The sequence below is a fragment of the Knufia obscura genome (assembly GCF_036327395.1).
Source record: "Knufia obscura strain CCFEE 5817 isolate CBS 148926 chromosome Unknown scaffold_33, whole genome shotgun sequence".
In the NCBI taxonomy this organism is placed as follows: Eukaryota; Fungi; Ascomycota; class Eurotiomycetes; order Chaetothyriales; family Trichomeriaceae; genus Knufia; species Knufia obscura.
Window position 1 is genome coordinate 1 of NW_027042719.1, and position 14,399 is coordinate 14,399.

The 14,399-nt window shown below is 54.6% G+C and overlaps 5 protein-coding genes across 5 annotated transcripts; 3 read left to right on the top strand and 2 right to left on the bottom strand.

Annotated features, from left to right (window-relative positions):
• Positions 1–909: 909 nt before the first annotated feature.
• Positions 910–1,451, top strand: PMZ80_011232 (uncharacterized protein; the record flags this gene model as incomplete). Its single annotated transcript, XM_064879611.1, has 2 exons — positions 910–1,149; positions 1,206–1,451. The coding sequence occupies 2 exons, from the start codon at positions 910–912 to the stop codon at positions 1,449–1,451; spliced, it is 486 nt and encodes a 161-aa protein (XP_064724612.1).
• Positions 1,452–2,485: 1,034 nt separating this feature from the next.
• Positions 2,486–3,046, top strand: PMZ80_011233 (uncharacterized protein; the record flags this gene model as incomplete). Its single annotated transcript, XM_064879612.1, has 1 exon — positions 2,486–3,046. The coding sequence occupies one exon, from the start codon at positions 2,486–2,488 to the stop codon at positions 3,044–3,046; it is 561 nt and encodes a 186-aa protein (XP_064724613.1).
• Positions 3,047–3,456: 410 nt separating this feature from the next.
• Positions 3,457–4,566, top strand: PMZ80_011234 (uncharacterized protein; the record flags this gene model as incomplete). The annotated part of the gene is made up of 3 exons (XM_064879613.1): positions 3,457–3,492; positions 3,540–3,595; positions 3,660–4,566. The coding sequence occupies 3 exons, from the start codon at positions 3,457–3,459 to the stop codon at positions 4,564–4,566; spliced, it is 999 nt and encodes a 332-aa protein (XP_064724614.1).
• A 294-nt stretch (positions 4,567–4,860) lies between these two features.
• Positions 4,861–6,483, bottom strand: PMZ80_011235 (uncharacterized protein; the record flags this gene model as incomplete). Its single annotated transcript, XM_064879614.1, has 3 exons — positions 4,861–5,613; positions 5,666–6,207; positions 6,264–6,483. The coding sequence occupies 3 exons, from the start codon at positions 6,481–6,483 to the stop codon at positions 4,861–4,863; spliced, it is 1,515 nt and encodes a 504-aa protein (XP_064724615.1).
• A 3,855-nt stretch (positions 6,484–10,338) lies between these two features.
• On the bottom strand, positions 10,339–13,489 carry PMZ80_011236 (uncharacterized protein; the record flags this gene model as incomplete). Its single annotated transcript, XM_064879615.1, has 6 exons — positions 10,339–11,245; positions 11,300–11,326; positions 11,384–11,429; positions 11,480–11,830; positions 12,279–12,431; positions 12,487–13,489. 6 exons carry the CDS (start codon positions 13,487–13,489, stop codon positions 10,339–10,341), a joined length of 2,487 nt encoding a protein of 828 aa, XP_064724616.1.
• Positions 13,490–14,399: the final 910 nt, after the last annotated feature.

Here is a 14,399-nt window from a genome sequence, read left to right on the forward strand (position 1 = left end):
ACGAGGCCCGGTGGAGAGTCTCCTGGAGAGACCGCCTCAGCGATCCCGAGGTGGGGACGGTCGCAGTCGGCGGGGTCGGGCGCGACTTGGAAACTCCTGATCCCACGCTGCGGCGGTTGGTGGGGCTGGTCAGTCGACGTGGAGCAGTGCCGGCGGCATCGGGTCGCGACGTCAGCTCTCGACGGCGAAGGGCGCCCTTGCTGAAGCCCGATAGATTGCTGGTGCCCGCCTGTGGTCCCGGGTGCGGTCCCGCTTGTTGTGTGCTCGGCGGGTGGACGGTCGTCTGAGTGGGAGGAAGGGAGAAGTCGTCGTCCGCGGCGTCGGCAAACAGCCCAGTCTCGTCAATCTCGTCGTCCATGCCGTGGTCGAAGGTGAGGTGGCCGCCGAAATCCATGGTGAGCCGCGATGTTCGAGTCAGATCGGAGGGGTGGTCCTGTGCGGCCGGAGGATGGGCCTCTTTAACCGTCTGTACCCCACGCCGTTCGTCCACTGTGTTCTGGTGGTCTTGTAGCCGATGCGCGACGCCGCAAGTATGAAACACTAAGTGGTGTCAGAGGTCATGCATGTACTTCCGATCGACCCACTTCGATGGACAAAAGCCGTCATAACGCGTTCGCGCTATAGTAGTGACGAGCTCCACACGGGTCAGCCGCGGTTGATCGAGGGGGTCAGCATGACCGTCCACCAGCAACCAAGAGAGTGCAGCCCATGCATCCTCGGAACGGAAAGGCTCGCCATGACAGGTTTCGGTGGCCAAGAGCTGTCTTTTCCACCATTTTCTGCGACGACGCATAGCACATAAGTAGGACACAGACATCGCTCAAGAACTGTGGCCACAATTCTCGTCTCCTTTTTGTCTCGCTTGAGTGCCACTCTTGCACATTGTTGTTGACCGCACGACTGTCCCACATGCCTTTCAAGATCCGCAAACCCCGCCAACGAAAGGCCTCGAAGCGGACCGCCAGCCGCCAGGTCAAAGACGAAAAAGCGCGGTACGAGCGATGCCGTCGTCGCCGGTGGGGCCTGGTCAAGAAGGCCCGCGAGTACAGTGTGCTGTTCGGGGCCGAGGTCTACTTGCTCGTGAAGGACGAGCACAACGCCCACTACTTTGCATCGGAGGAACAGTGGATCGGCGCCCCCGAGGATGTGGTGAGCTAGTGGTTTCCGTCGACCACCACCCCTCTGATGCTGATGGTGGGTGACAGGGAGCCGTGCGCGTCGAAGCACCCGGACGCAAGGTCCATCGAGTCCGAGAAGACCTGTCAGTTGTGGAGACCGGTTCTGATGACCCTGAAGACATCCCTTCTGAAGGCTCTGATAATACGACTGCTGCAAGTCCTCTCTGCGCCACCTCCAAGGGTCGAGACCTACAAAGCGGGTACTCGGGATTCGTCGATCTGCCTGAAAAAGGTGCACCGAGCACTGGGCACCCTGCGACGCCCCGACGTTGACCACGATGATGCGGACTTTGAGATAGACGCCGCCCTGGGTCCGGAGGGCGACACGATACGGGGACCATAGCTGTCTATCACAGCACTCCTCTAGCCAACAGGTCGAGCTGGCCACTCGTGGACTTGTCTTTTCTGACTGATTTGGAGCAGCTGCACGTCCAGGGCGGTGTGTGGAGCCGGGTCCAGGAGACCTTCACCGGCGTCTCTCACACCAGCCGGTGCTGTCTCCTTCGGGGTTCTTTGGTGTTGGGCAACGGGCAGACGGCCTTTTCGGTCGCCTCGCCATAGGTCTGCAGTCCTTGCCCAGGATCGCTGTCACCATTGATTCATGGTTGCAAAGTGGCGTAAGTCAGCGCAGTGATGAGTAGGACCTCAATTGACCACTACGACAGGGCCGAACATCGCCATCTCCCTCGAGCTCGATATATCACCTAACACAGCTCGACGCGGCCGACAGCCAAGTGGCGCACTCTCAGCTCTGTCAGTGTGGCCACGTGAATACGCGGCTCGCTTTTGAATCCGCGAGCCACCGACTGCGATCACCGACAGCCATGGAGATGATCATAGAACCGCCATGGGCACAGGCGTGGAGGAAGGCTTAAAGACCAGGACGTGTGAGGGATCGGAGGTCGTGCTGGCGCCGATAGCTCTCTCCAAAATGGCATGTCTGCAAGATAGATCGGCCTCAAACCGCGTCGATAGCTTGCGGACCCGGCCCACATCCGCAGTGCCAGGTCAAGGAAGCCTCCATCGTTGTGTTGTTCGTCGTGATCTTGCTTCACTGCCACGTCCCCTTGTCCATCGTAGGGAGGCCCTTGCTCTCCTCTTGCAGGTCGTGACCATGAGCGAGCTCAATGCGAAAGCTGGTCTTCTTGCTTCGCCAGCTTTAGCTTCGAGCCTGACATCGCCGAAGGTGACGCATGCGTAGTACTCGGGCAGGCAGACAGTGTAGGCGTTCCATCGATGTTCGTTCAGCGATCGAGAAGGGAGTGGGGAATCAGGAAGGTCGGTCGAAGGGGTGTGAGGCGTTCTCTATGTCCGCGAAGCAGATCTTGAATGACCGTGACCTGCAAGGTCCGTCAGCACAATCTGGAACAGCCATTAGAAAGCGGGTCAACAGTGTCAACAACATTAGGTTGGCTTGTGGCCATGCTACAGACCAGCACCAATCAATGACGGCGACGCTTGTCGCAGTATTCGAGGATGCTGGCTGGTGGTACTGCCTACATAAACAGATTAGTACTGACTCCAACGGTTATACTGTTACCAAGATGGTTCAGATCTTCTTATGGTGTACGCAGTCGCTGAAGGTCATTCAGCGGTACACGAGCAACGCACTGCTTATCGTCGATGCTACATTTCGTACCAACAATAAGAGGATGCTTCTCATTATTGGTGTGGCCAAGTCGAGCACCAGTCGCACCTTCCCAGTCGCCTTCTCGTGGGTACCAAAGGAGGATGCAGAGTCACACAGCTCCTTCTTCCAGTGTCTACGAGAAGAGTTGTACCAGGGTTTTCCAGAGCCCGTGGTAGTGCTAACAGATCTCTCTACAGGCATAACCAGCGCCTACGACCGTCTCAAGTGTATGCACTAACTCGCAGCTACAGTACCGAACTTGGCAGACCACATGATGTTTCCGGTAGCCTCTTGGAGGACGAAAGTGGACATTGGCCTCTGCATTACCGAACTGTATTCTCAGCTAAAGACTACGTGTTCTTTGCCTTGCTCCCTTCTCCAGTACCTTGCTGATTGAGGTGCAACTGTCAGACGGCAAGCAGCGCGGGTCGAGTTAGCGCGGTGCTTTGATTGGTTGTCATGTCGTTTCTGAAACCAACAGGTGCCCGCCCCGCAGGTCGTCGTGCAGATACCCGCCGGGGATGCAGGAAGTGGTCCCCAGACCGACGCTGGTTCCCCTTCCTTGTGTGGACCGCAGCGCTAACTACTTATATAGCCCACTGATCCTGTACGAAGGTCAGTGTCTTAGAGCTTCACGGCTATTAAATCATGGCTGAAGATAGAGAATACGCCATCGCTCCAGCAGTGAGTAACAAGAGAAACAAGGAATCTTAGATACTGATACGAGCTAGGCTCTAATAGATCTCTCCCGGGACGAGGATGCGGACTCGGCCTACGGAGGGGACATGTACGAATCCCTGGCTTGTGGCTGAAACGCACGCCTTAGAAGACTGGTGCTGACGTTCACATAGTCAAAGCGAAACAGCGTCTCTAACGTCTTCTATTACCAACTACAGGTTCGAAAACGGAAGACGTTATCATGCCTACGGGGAAGGGGAATATTGGGCACCAAACGACGAGACTCAAAACGACCAACTCGACATCGCAAACCACATTTTCCTGTTACTTTTCGACGACAAACTTTTCCAAGCGCCCATAGGCTCTAGTCCACAAGAAGTGCTTGACGTTGGCACCGGTACTGGTATTTGGGCCATCGACTTTGCCGACCAGTTTCCCTCCGCCAGTGTGATTGGCACTGATCTGTCTCCGATTCAACCGTTGTGGGTCCCTCCCAACTGCCAATTCGAAGTCCATGACTGCACGCAGGAATGGGGTTTTAGAGAAAATCGGTTTGACTTCATCCACGTCCGCGCCCTTTACGGCTCCATCGCTGACTGGCCCGCCTTCTACGACCAAGTCTACGCGCATCTAAAGCCAGGGGGTTGGTACGAGCAGGTCGAGTACAGTGTCGACTGGAAGACAGACGACGACTCGATCCCTCCAGGCCACATTTTCCACGACGCGTCTGCAAACTATATCGAGGCTGGCGAGAAGATGGGGAAGACTTTTCGTATTCTCGACCTCCAGAAGGACCACATCGTTCGAGCCGGTCTCGTCAACGTAGCCGAAAAGCGATACAAAATGCCGCTCGGGCCGTGGGCAAAGGACAAAAGGTTGAAGGAGATTGGCCGCTGGCATCTCCTAGAAGCTTGTCAAGGAATCGAAGGTTGGACAATGGCGCTGTTCACGAGGGTTCTAGGGTGGTCCTTTGAAGAAGTGCAGGTATTTCTCGCCGGGGTGAGGCAGGGCTTCCAGGATCGCAAAATTCACGCCTACACGAGGGTGTCGGTCGTATATGGGCAGAAGCCGGTGCGATGAGTAGTCCATCATGATTACGTGCAGCAGAGGTGTGGCGCGTGAGTGCAAGAGCCATAGCGCACGGTAGACGTTAGCACCATAGTAGGCAAGATAGGGTTGAAAGTCTGATTGGCGTTGCCAGAGAGAGTATTCGCGTTCATGAGGATGATACCAGATCATCAGGGCAATGTGAATGGACTCTTGTCATTTCTCCATTATGTTCTTTTTAAAAATGGGAGAAGTGGTTTGACTACAAATTGTTGTACGCCTGCGAGACACAAATTTAAAGATTCGCTCCCCGTTGTCTGAAGAATCTCATTGCACGATGACCCGCAATCCCATCGATCCCTTCTTTGGCTGTGGATTGAAAAAGTCGTGCGCTACATCAATATCTTCTCTCGTCGTCTGGTACAAAGCCATCTCGAACCGCCGAAACATTGCTGCTAAAGTGAGATAGATCTCTGCCTGCGCCAGGTGCTGGCCCAGACAACCTCTGGTTCCCTTGCTAAAGTTCACTAAATACTTCCCCAGTCGATTTCGCTCACTCGGGTCTAGCCAGCGCTGTGGTCTGAAGGTCTTCGGTTCAGGGAAATGTTTGGGATTTTCGTGCATGAAGATCGATGTCATGCCTACAGGTGTTCCAGCGGGGATGACGCTGTCGTGATAGATGAGCGGTGCGTCAGGAGACACCCGCTGGAGGCGGTGGGTGACGCCGTAGGATATGCGGTAGCCCTCGTACACTACTGCTGAGAGATATGGGAGCTGTTCAAGCTTCTGCAAGGGAGGCAAGCTCTCGTTGGGCATGGCTCCTCCGAGTTCTGCTTTGAGTTTTGAGAGTATCTCCGGATTGGCAAGGACGTGGTAGGCTGTGGTATTAAGGTAATGAGTCGTCGTCACCTGACCGGCTGCCACGATGGATTGTCCTTCGTCGACCAAGTGCCGCAGCTTCTTCTCCTCTGGTGGCAGCTCGCTGGTCTGCACAAGTTCCTGGAATATGGTTTGATGGCCCGAAGTCCGGCTGTCCATATTATTTTCTTCCATGACCTTTGAAACTTGCTTGGCTAAGTCCTGTTACGTGGCTATTAGTCGTTGTGAGGATGTTGACGGAATTTACACGTACTATCTGAAAGCCGATCAGGCGCATTATGTGCGGGTTGAGCCGTGCCACCAACCACAGTGGCATCAACCTCATCACAGGCAGCAACCAGGGGAATTGCTTATTAATATGACTCTGTTCGGAGACTGAATCGATGGCCTCGGGCCAGATGGGTGCAAAATCTGGTTCGTCAAGACAATTGTAGGACTTTGCGAAAGCGTAATCCGTGATAACGTCCATGGTCAGAGCGGCAAAAGCATGACGCAGATTGACTGGTTCTTTGGTTTGCTGAAAGCCTCGCAGTCGGGTACAGAGCTTTTCTACGACCGACTTAATCATGGGCTCGAGTTTTGTAACCGATCTCTTAGAGAAAAAAGGGTTCAAAGGTGCCCGCCGTAGGCGGTGCTGGTCATGTGGCACGGTCCCAAAATGGGACGAAGAATTCCCAAACATCGCCGCAGACCAGGCCCATTTATCTCGTCGTTTAGTTGGACCAGTATAAATCTCGTCGTAGTACTCTGGGTCGTCAATGTGCAGCTCATATGGGTTGATCCGGACTATGGGCCCTGGCCGAAATCAGCAACACAATCTGAATTTGAGCAAAGTCTGATTTGGCGCATACCGTATGTTCTATGCATCTCCCGAATCTTCCAAGTATATCTTCCGCGTTGGACCACATCGTAGTAGAACTCGTACCAAAGCGTCGACGCAGCAAGCCAAGGACCGGGGAACTTAGCGAGAGGGCTCAAATATAAGCGATAGACAGTCACGGTGACAATATAGACGAACACAAGGACAAAGCCCCTCTGCAAGATTGAGTCCATCCAGAGAAACTGAGCCATGAGGTCTCAAATGTGGAGGGTGGAAAGGCAACATTACTACCCAGCCTTGATGTTGCGGGGGTGGGCCAAGAGTCACTTCGTGGACTGGTACGCTAATGCAAGTATGTCGGTTCTAGTATCTTCTCATATTTCGAATTGTGCTATCTCGTATTCTTGCGTTTTGTTGTGCCCTCGTTTTTCTGCCAGATATCATATATGAATCATCACTTTTCGTTTCGACTCATCTCGTCTTATCTCGTCAGCAATTTCCCTTCGGAATCTTCTGGTACACATCGGCAACGGCTTGCCACTGTTAAACCCACGTGGATTTTGTCTCAGCTAAAGAATTCAGCTAAGCAAGACCAAACTGTTCATCACACACTCGACACCTTTCTCCACTGTCCTGCTTGCCTCGTGCTTGGTCTCGCCTCGTCCGGGACCTGTAATCACTTCTTGCGACGGTGGTCTTCTGAGCACGTAGGCAGCCCACCACATCACCTTCTCTTTCTCTCCATTTACAGTTGTGGGCCCCACTGTGACCTGTCGTTGGTCCCGAAGCTTGTGCACGTCCACTTTCAAGAGCAGGAAATTGCTTTCGTCTTCCATCATCCCCCGATGGGTCAATCTTAGGCCATCTGAGCACTAGACTTGAACTTGTTCAGTGGCCTTTGATTAAGGTTCTCCTTCAAAGCTGTCTGAAACGAACGAGCAGACGCGGTGCTGCCCCACTAAAAATCCCAAGTAGCGCGTCGAGGATTGAGCGGTTCTGCCGGCGGCTGTCACTTTGATGGCCGAAAGCTGGCAGTCATCAGATGCATGAAGAGAGAGTGCGAGTATAGCTAGAACGATTCAGAAACGAGAACAGAAAACCTCGGACTACAAAACCCCGCAGATGGGAATGCCGTTGCAGCTGTCTTCACCCTGTTCGACGCAAGTATTTTCAGACCTGCTAGGTGGAGCGGGTGCAGTTTTGCATATCCCTTTCGTCGAGACATTTTGCCGCATCCGCACGGACAGGTACGAGAGGTCGCGTTCTATTGCTGGCCTGCGTGAAAGCAGACCACCAATGGGTGGGTATTGCGAACATCGATCATACTGCCTAGGCGCTTTTTCAATGGTAAAGGACCTATGAAGTTGCTTAGGTGCATGCTTGCAAGGGGCCTTTGCTCATTTCGAGATTCACGCTACATTGCCTGCGGGCATTTTGGCTTGCTGCGCCGCTCTGTCCCTACGTTCATGTTCACGAGCTACACAATTCGAGGAGGAACACATCTCCTGTGCGCGTCGAATTGCCTGCCTTCTCGCATTACGGAATGAGTCACACTTCGATCATGGCTAACAAAGGCCAGCAAAAGCATACAGGTGATCCTTGTTCGAAACCTGCCTCACCCTCGCTCGCTCACTTATTCCTCGAGAACGTCTGGTTCTGGCTGCACGCAAAGTCAAGATGAATGCTTGGAAGGTGTATATATGCAGGCCATTGTGTCCTCGGCTGCAATAGATGTCTATCCAGACCTCATCTGGCAACATGAGCATTGACCTCAACATGGATTTCGTCCCTTTGGGCGGCTCAAACCTGCCTGTAGAGAATGACGGACAAGATTCACAGAACTCGGACCAAGAGGATACCGCCTCTGTTGCATAACGCGACGAGAACTTCGCCGAATCGGATTATTGGTTCGGGAGTATTTACTTTCGGTGTGTTTTGGCTCAAGAGGTATTTGATCGAGCGACCGCAGGATGCTCTATGGTTGCAATTGATGTACGTCACTGCTCTCCAATTTCACGAGAAAGAGAACCTTGCTGAACGTCTCTCAGTCTCTACTTGCGGCTCAGATGGATTGTTTCCCATCCCAACGCGCGATGCAGGCGTTCGGGGAGCACCGTTTGTTCAATCTCGAGGCCAATACCTATGTTCGCCAGGGCCAGTACCTTTGCCTTGCTTCAGTGTTCGATCATAATCTTACCACTTGACACATTTTTTGGCCTAGTCCATCGCCTGTACCACTGTCGTAAACTGAGCCACTTTCAATTCGTCTATCGGCTTCCGTGTCTTCCCGGGTCTCTCCGTGGGGTGGCACATGCGACTGCGGGGCTGGCAATGCTAGACAGCATCTTTAATAAAATATCAAAAACTTTTCAAGACTTCCACCCTCTCGACAATGAAACTACATCAACCATGGTTGCAGAAGAGCAGAAAATCATCGTCGATGATATCGCAGAGGATGAGGAGGAAATTGGTGGAAAAGGTTAAGACAATGGTAAAAATAATTTGATCATCAGAGTGGCACGAATATTCAACTCGATGCGGACGAAGCTCCGGGAAACAACCTTGTTCTTATCGACTCCTCCGTTTGCGCTGTCCTCGTGAGCCTACGCAGTGCCGAAGGAACGATCAGAATCACCGGGAAACAAGGTGCGGGAGAGTGACCATCATGTTCACCTCATTCTGCTGGCTTTGTTGGAAGAAACCAATAAATTCAGAAACGCTAATGGATGTGACTGAGACAGGATTGGAGGTTTTGACTAGCTGTCATGTGATGTGACTATTGGCCTCTTGCATGAAATATGGTCAGCGCTACTTTTGACTGTGCACTAGACTAGGCTCCGCTCACAAACAGTGGCATTGTCCTATCTCCATGGCCCTGAGCGCGGCAATGGCAAACACCAGTCCAAGATGACCACCAAGGGCATCAATTTGACCCTGACCGGTGGCCACGGATTTGTGTGGGTGCGCAACATCGTTGTTGGTGGGAGCAGCATTGGGGGCGTGAGGATCAACTGACGTTGCACTACTGAGGTATGAACACCACCCTACAAGGAACAGGTGGGGATACCTAGACTGACACGCAGCCTCGAGGACGTAAGGAAGACCCTCACCCATCTGGGAGTGGAGCAGCTCATGGACCGAAACACCACTTGGCGAGGAGGAGAGGGGACACGAAGATCGGTTCGCAGCCTCGACTTGTGGTGGCAACCTTATCATATACCGAGTCGGTCTTGTGAGGGACGTCGGTTTGTGAGGGAGCAGGAGGGTTTGCAGATCGGTTGGTAGATCGACATACAACCTCGCCGTCTGGTGGCAGACTTCGGCATTGGTCCCACCCATCTTCGATGTATTGTGGATGAGCAGGTCGACAGGACCGCGATTGGTTAGCAGTACATGCATGCGGTCTGCCTCTCGTCCGGGTGTGGCAGCAGTTTGTGATGTCGTGGCCTGCCGAGCGGCCCGCCTGCTTGGCCGCACTAGAGTGTTTCATCGTCGCCGCGACCCCTCCGGTGGCCGTGGTGCTGACATGACGGGCATCACCACCGAATGTCAAGGTCACCTTTCGGCCATCGGTATGCCCGCATCGATAGCACCTTTCTGCCACTTTGTGCCCATTATCCTGCAACGCAGGGTGCCAAGGCTCGACTTGCTGCAACAGAAGCTACGTCAGCAGGACAGAAAGAGACATTTGTCGTCGACATCAATCTGACTCAGGTGTCAGACTCCATGCGACCAAGGAAGGAAGCTGTGATGCCGGAAGTGGGCGTGTGCAGGAAAGTGCCTAGTCACTGTTGCGCGCCCATGGTGATGAACACCCCATATCGTCGTGGCGCTCGACGAGAATATCCAGACTGGTCGAGCTTATTTGCCTTTGGCCCACTGTATGCCAGCGGTCAAACTCGACGTCAAAAGATCTAACATGGTGGTTCCGACAGAGTCGTTATGCCCGGCGACAGTGGTGTCTCCCATGGTCGCCGATGAACCAGATCTTGGCTGCTGCTATAGTGCCAGCGTAGAGAGGCAGACATCGTGCCAAAGAACACTATAGCCAAAGGGACTTTCTCATTCATGCCATAATACTGCTCCTTTCATTTTTGTATGCCTCCTTAACCATTCCTCGCCCTTTTCGAAGCGCTCCCTCCTGACCAGGATGTCTTCCGCTTTCGATCTGAGCCAGAGCAGGGACATTTGGCGACCGAATGCCACGACCTCAACTGTCCGTCGCGGGTTTGCTTGTCCACGAACCATTGCATGGTGTTGGGGAAGCTGGAGATGTGACGGCGCGTCTCCTTCTCGAAAGCAATGCTGAGATCGACTGTGATGTCCAGGTGACGTACCTCAAACTTGACGCGGGACTGAAAGAACCCACACCCGGAACAACAGTCGTCATCACCCCCCAAACGAGACAGTACCTTGGCATCCAACGCGATGTGGGGACCTGTATATGCACGACGGATGGCCTGCAGCAGTGGTCGGGCGTCCTGGAAGCTACAATATATGACTCCCTCACAAGTGTAAAGACCGCGGCTAAGCAGAGGCTGCTCTATCAACTCGAAGAGAAAAGCCGAGGCCCAGATGGCATTCCGGTACGGTATGAGATTCAAGGTCGTATTCGTCGTGAGTTCACACAACCAGGGGATCTGCGCCACGTCGTCCAGCGCGGGTTCCTCTTCTTCAAACTCGAGATTGAGGCGAAAGAAATCGACCTGCGCAGCCTTGTCGACTCGGTTGAGCAGGGAGATCCAACTGTTCTGCCCGTGCAGGCACGGAGACGAGAGAAAGGCGCGGATGATACGAGGCATGAAACTGTCGTACCAGAAACCTCGACGGCCTCCCAGCTCGTGAGCGGGAGAGCCTTGATAGCCCGTACCCACCGACAGTACCAGGCGGGGCCGGGCGTGACCGGGCCAGATCGAGTCTAACTCCCACAGACCAGCTTCGATGGGGTTGTTGGCTCGCAGTCCTCCATCTTGGAGCAAGCCGAAACCCTGGACCATCTTCGGCCGCAAATACCTAGAGCCAAGTCAGCTCGCACGGCACGCAGGATGGGAGGGCGATATCACATACCCCGGTGCCGCCACGGTGACGCGGGCACTGATAGAGCTTCAGTAAAACATCTCGCAGATGAACAGGTCGACTTACACTTCCTACACCAGTGGTTCTTCGGCCATCTTGGTGGGCCGGAGAAGTCGGTAGCCTGGATCACCGTCAGTGCATCCTCGCGGTGCCCGTTAGGAAACAGCTCACCGGGGTCCCGGTGATGGTCAGCCCGTCCACCGTAGTTCGTGAAAATGCAGAGTTGGGACGTGGATGCCATCGTCGCCATGATGGCGAGTCGGAGGCCGGACCAGCTTTGCGATGATGCTTCGAACAACCGCTGTGTCGTGCCGAAAGCCTGTTGCATCACGGTCTCCAACACCCGGGAGTCATATTTGCTGTCTCGGACAAGCCAGATGAGGAGATCGCGCAGCTTGTGGCAGTGCGGCAGACAGCGGTACGGTTTGGGAGGAAAAATCTGGGTGACCCAACGCCGGAAGCGAGCCAGACTCTCATCCAGAGACGAACGGTGGACAATCAGATCGAGGGCGATCACCCCGTCTAGAAACTCTCGTCAGCCACGACCATCGCCCACACGGCTCGACCACCGTACCCACGCTGGTTCCCACCACCGAGTGGAAAAACTCCCAAAACGGGTACGGCACATCCAGCGCGTCCTGCAGCCGTCGCGCCAGCACCAACGCGACAACGCCTCGTACGCCACCCCCGTCAAAGCCCAGCAGGGATGGCATCACCGTGGGACCTTTGACCTTGAATGCCATGGCCACATGACGCCCACATACGAGGCACGCGTCCACCACGTACGTGTACACGCCGTAGCCGGGAGCGTAGTATCCGTCAAGACATTCTTCACAGATGGGATGACCGCAGGACAAGGTGCGCTCCGCTGGCCGTACTAAGCACCAGAGACATGTATATGTGCTCTTGAGCCACCTTCCGGACGATCTATGCTTACGAAGGACTTGCCGGCGCAGATCGCGAGCCGTACAGTGGATGCCTAAGTGGAGGAACAACGACGCAAACTGTTCTCGAATGCTGACAGCAGTGACGGATCCTCCTCCCGTGGACTCGCGCGGAGGTAGCGCAACGAGGTCGAGGATGGGTCGGAAAAACCGGTCAAACACGATCGAAGGCGCAAAGCCTGTCGTTTTGGTCAGCACCCATGTCTTCGTGATTGTGAAACTTCTTTTCCTTACTGTGTGTTGTGGGAATATATCCTTGCACCAGCAAGGCTGAGGCAAGCAACTGGTCGATGGTCGATGTCGGGCATGGCCCGACGGCGAGCGACAGGAAGTGCTGCAGACGACGTGCAACCAGGGAGCGGGCTAGTGAGTGTGCCGGATGCTGCGACAACGTCAGCAAGTCGACGCGTGTCGTCGCGTCTTGACCGATCGCCTCCACGGCACGCGAAAAGACATCTGCCAGGGCGGAAGCACTCAGCAGCAGGTGTCGCTCCTGCCGCAGTTGGCGGGCATCCACAATCACGTGATTGAGTATCCGCCGCACCTTCTCGCGGTTCGACATGACCGCGATCTTATCGAGCACCACGATATAGAACGATTCGAACGTCAAGTCGAAACACGAATGACACTCGACTTGCATCAAGGCATCCATGTCCCGACTTTCGGTGGTCACGACCAGCAGATGTGGACGAACGTCTAACCCACCTGCCGTTCCGAGACGCAGTTTCGTCCACTTCTCGACATACCTCGCGGCAGCACGATTACCACCGAGATCATCCGCGAAGACACAGACCACGTGGGAGAAAGAGAAGAGCAGATTGACCTGAATGAAGGCGACCATGTCCTGGTCGAGCAGGTCGTGCTGAGCAAGGGTGACCCGATGAGCCTCATGACACATCCTCCACGGGCCAGCCAGGCTTGTGGGTGTGGCATCCAGGGTGCAGTCAGCCAGCAAGACCGGGTGCGGTGCCATATCGCTGGTCTGGTCGAGCAGAACGTTGGCGACGCCATGCGCCGCTCGTCTGCTCACGTTGTTGCTGGTGTACAGCGCTCGTAATGTCTCGGCCTTGCAGCGCTTGCCCACGAAGAACACCACGGATGGCTGCTGCCGATCGGGATGCGGCAGATCGCTGATGATGCGCCGAAGCCGACCCGAATCGGTCAGTGTCCAATGCGAGTCGGTTTGATCAAGATCGAGCCACTGGACATGCGCACAGCGGAGCAGGATAGAGACCATCGCCGCATCAAAGGGTGCAAAGAAAGAGAACGATCACTGGATTCCCAGAAAACCTTGACTTTTATGTCGGCAGGCGGGGGTTGGAAACAACTCCCACCGAAACAGCGCAACTTTGCTGATTAGCTAGTTGGAAAGGTCCTTAGGCCGGCCCGATACGCCGTGCTGTGGAAGGGTGTCCTTCCAACATCTGTGCAGGCAGGCAGTCTCGGTGGTGGGAGCGACATTGCTTCCTCCTCCACCAGAACCTGATGCCCCCTGGTGGCATGGTGGTCTACGGGTCCTGCTCTTCTGTTCTCGGTCGAATGTATGACGCTGATCAGTCAGACAAGGTGTCCATCGAGGTGGAGCTGATGCACCCTTCTGACTATCATTCTGTGTGTCTTCTTTGGGGAGCCTATCTCGCGAAGGTCTGTAGGAAGTAAGAGTGCTGCAGATTCTTCGTCAACTTTGGCGAGCATCAGTATTTGGTGAGACATCAAACACCAGAAACATGTATTTGTGGTCGTGAGCGGTCCGGCGGAAGGTCAATGCTTGCGAAGCACCTTCCGCCACAGGCTCTGGGCAGTACACCGCTACTCAACGCCTCGGTCGCATCCCCTATCATTAGAGAACCACCATTATCCGTCCTCGTTACGGTGCATGAACATGCCCACCGCATTCTACTGGTCGTATTACCACCTGTGTAGCACTAAAGACTTCCTTGGTCGACAACCAAGTACCTCCTGGTCCGTCGTTCGCACCTAGACGCGGACACAAACAACACACTGAACAAGACATGGCCCTATCGACGTGGTTGTTGGCCTTGCTCCTGTGTGCGTGTCGTGTCTACGCGTCGTTCTGGCGTCTGCCCTGCTCCTCTCGCGCCGGCACAGGACGTCTCGATCCTTTGATGAGTCCCGGTGTGCCCAGT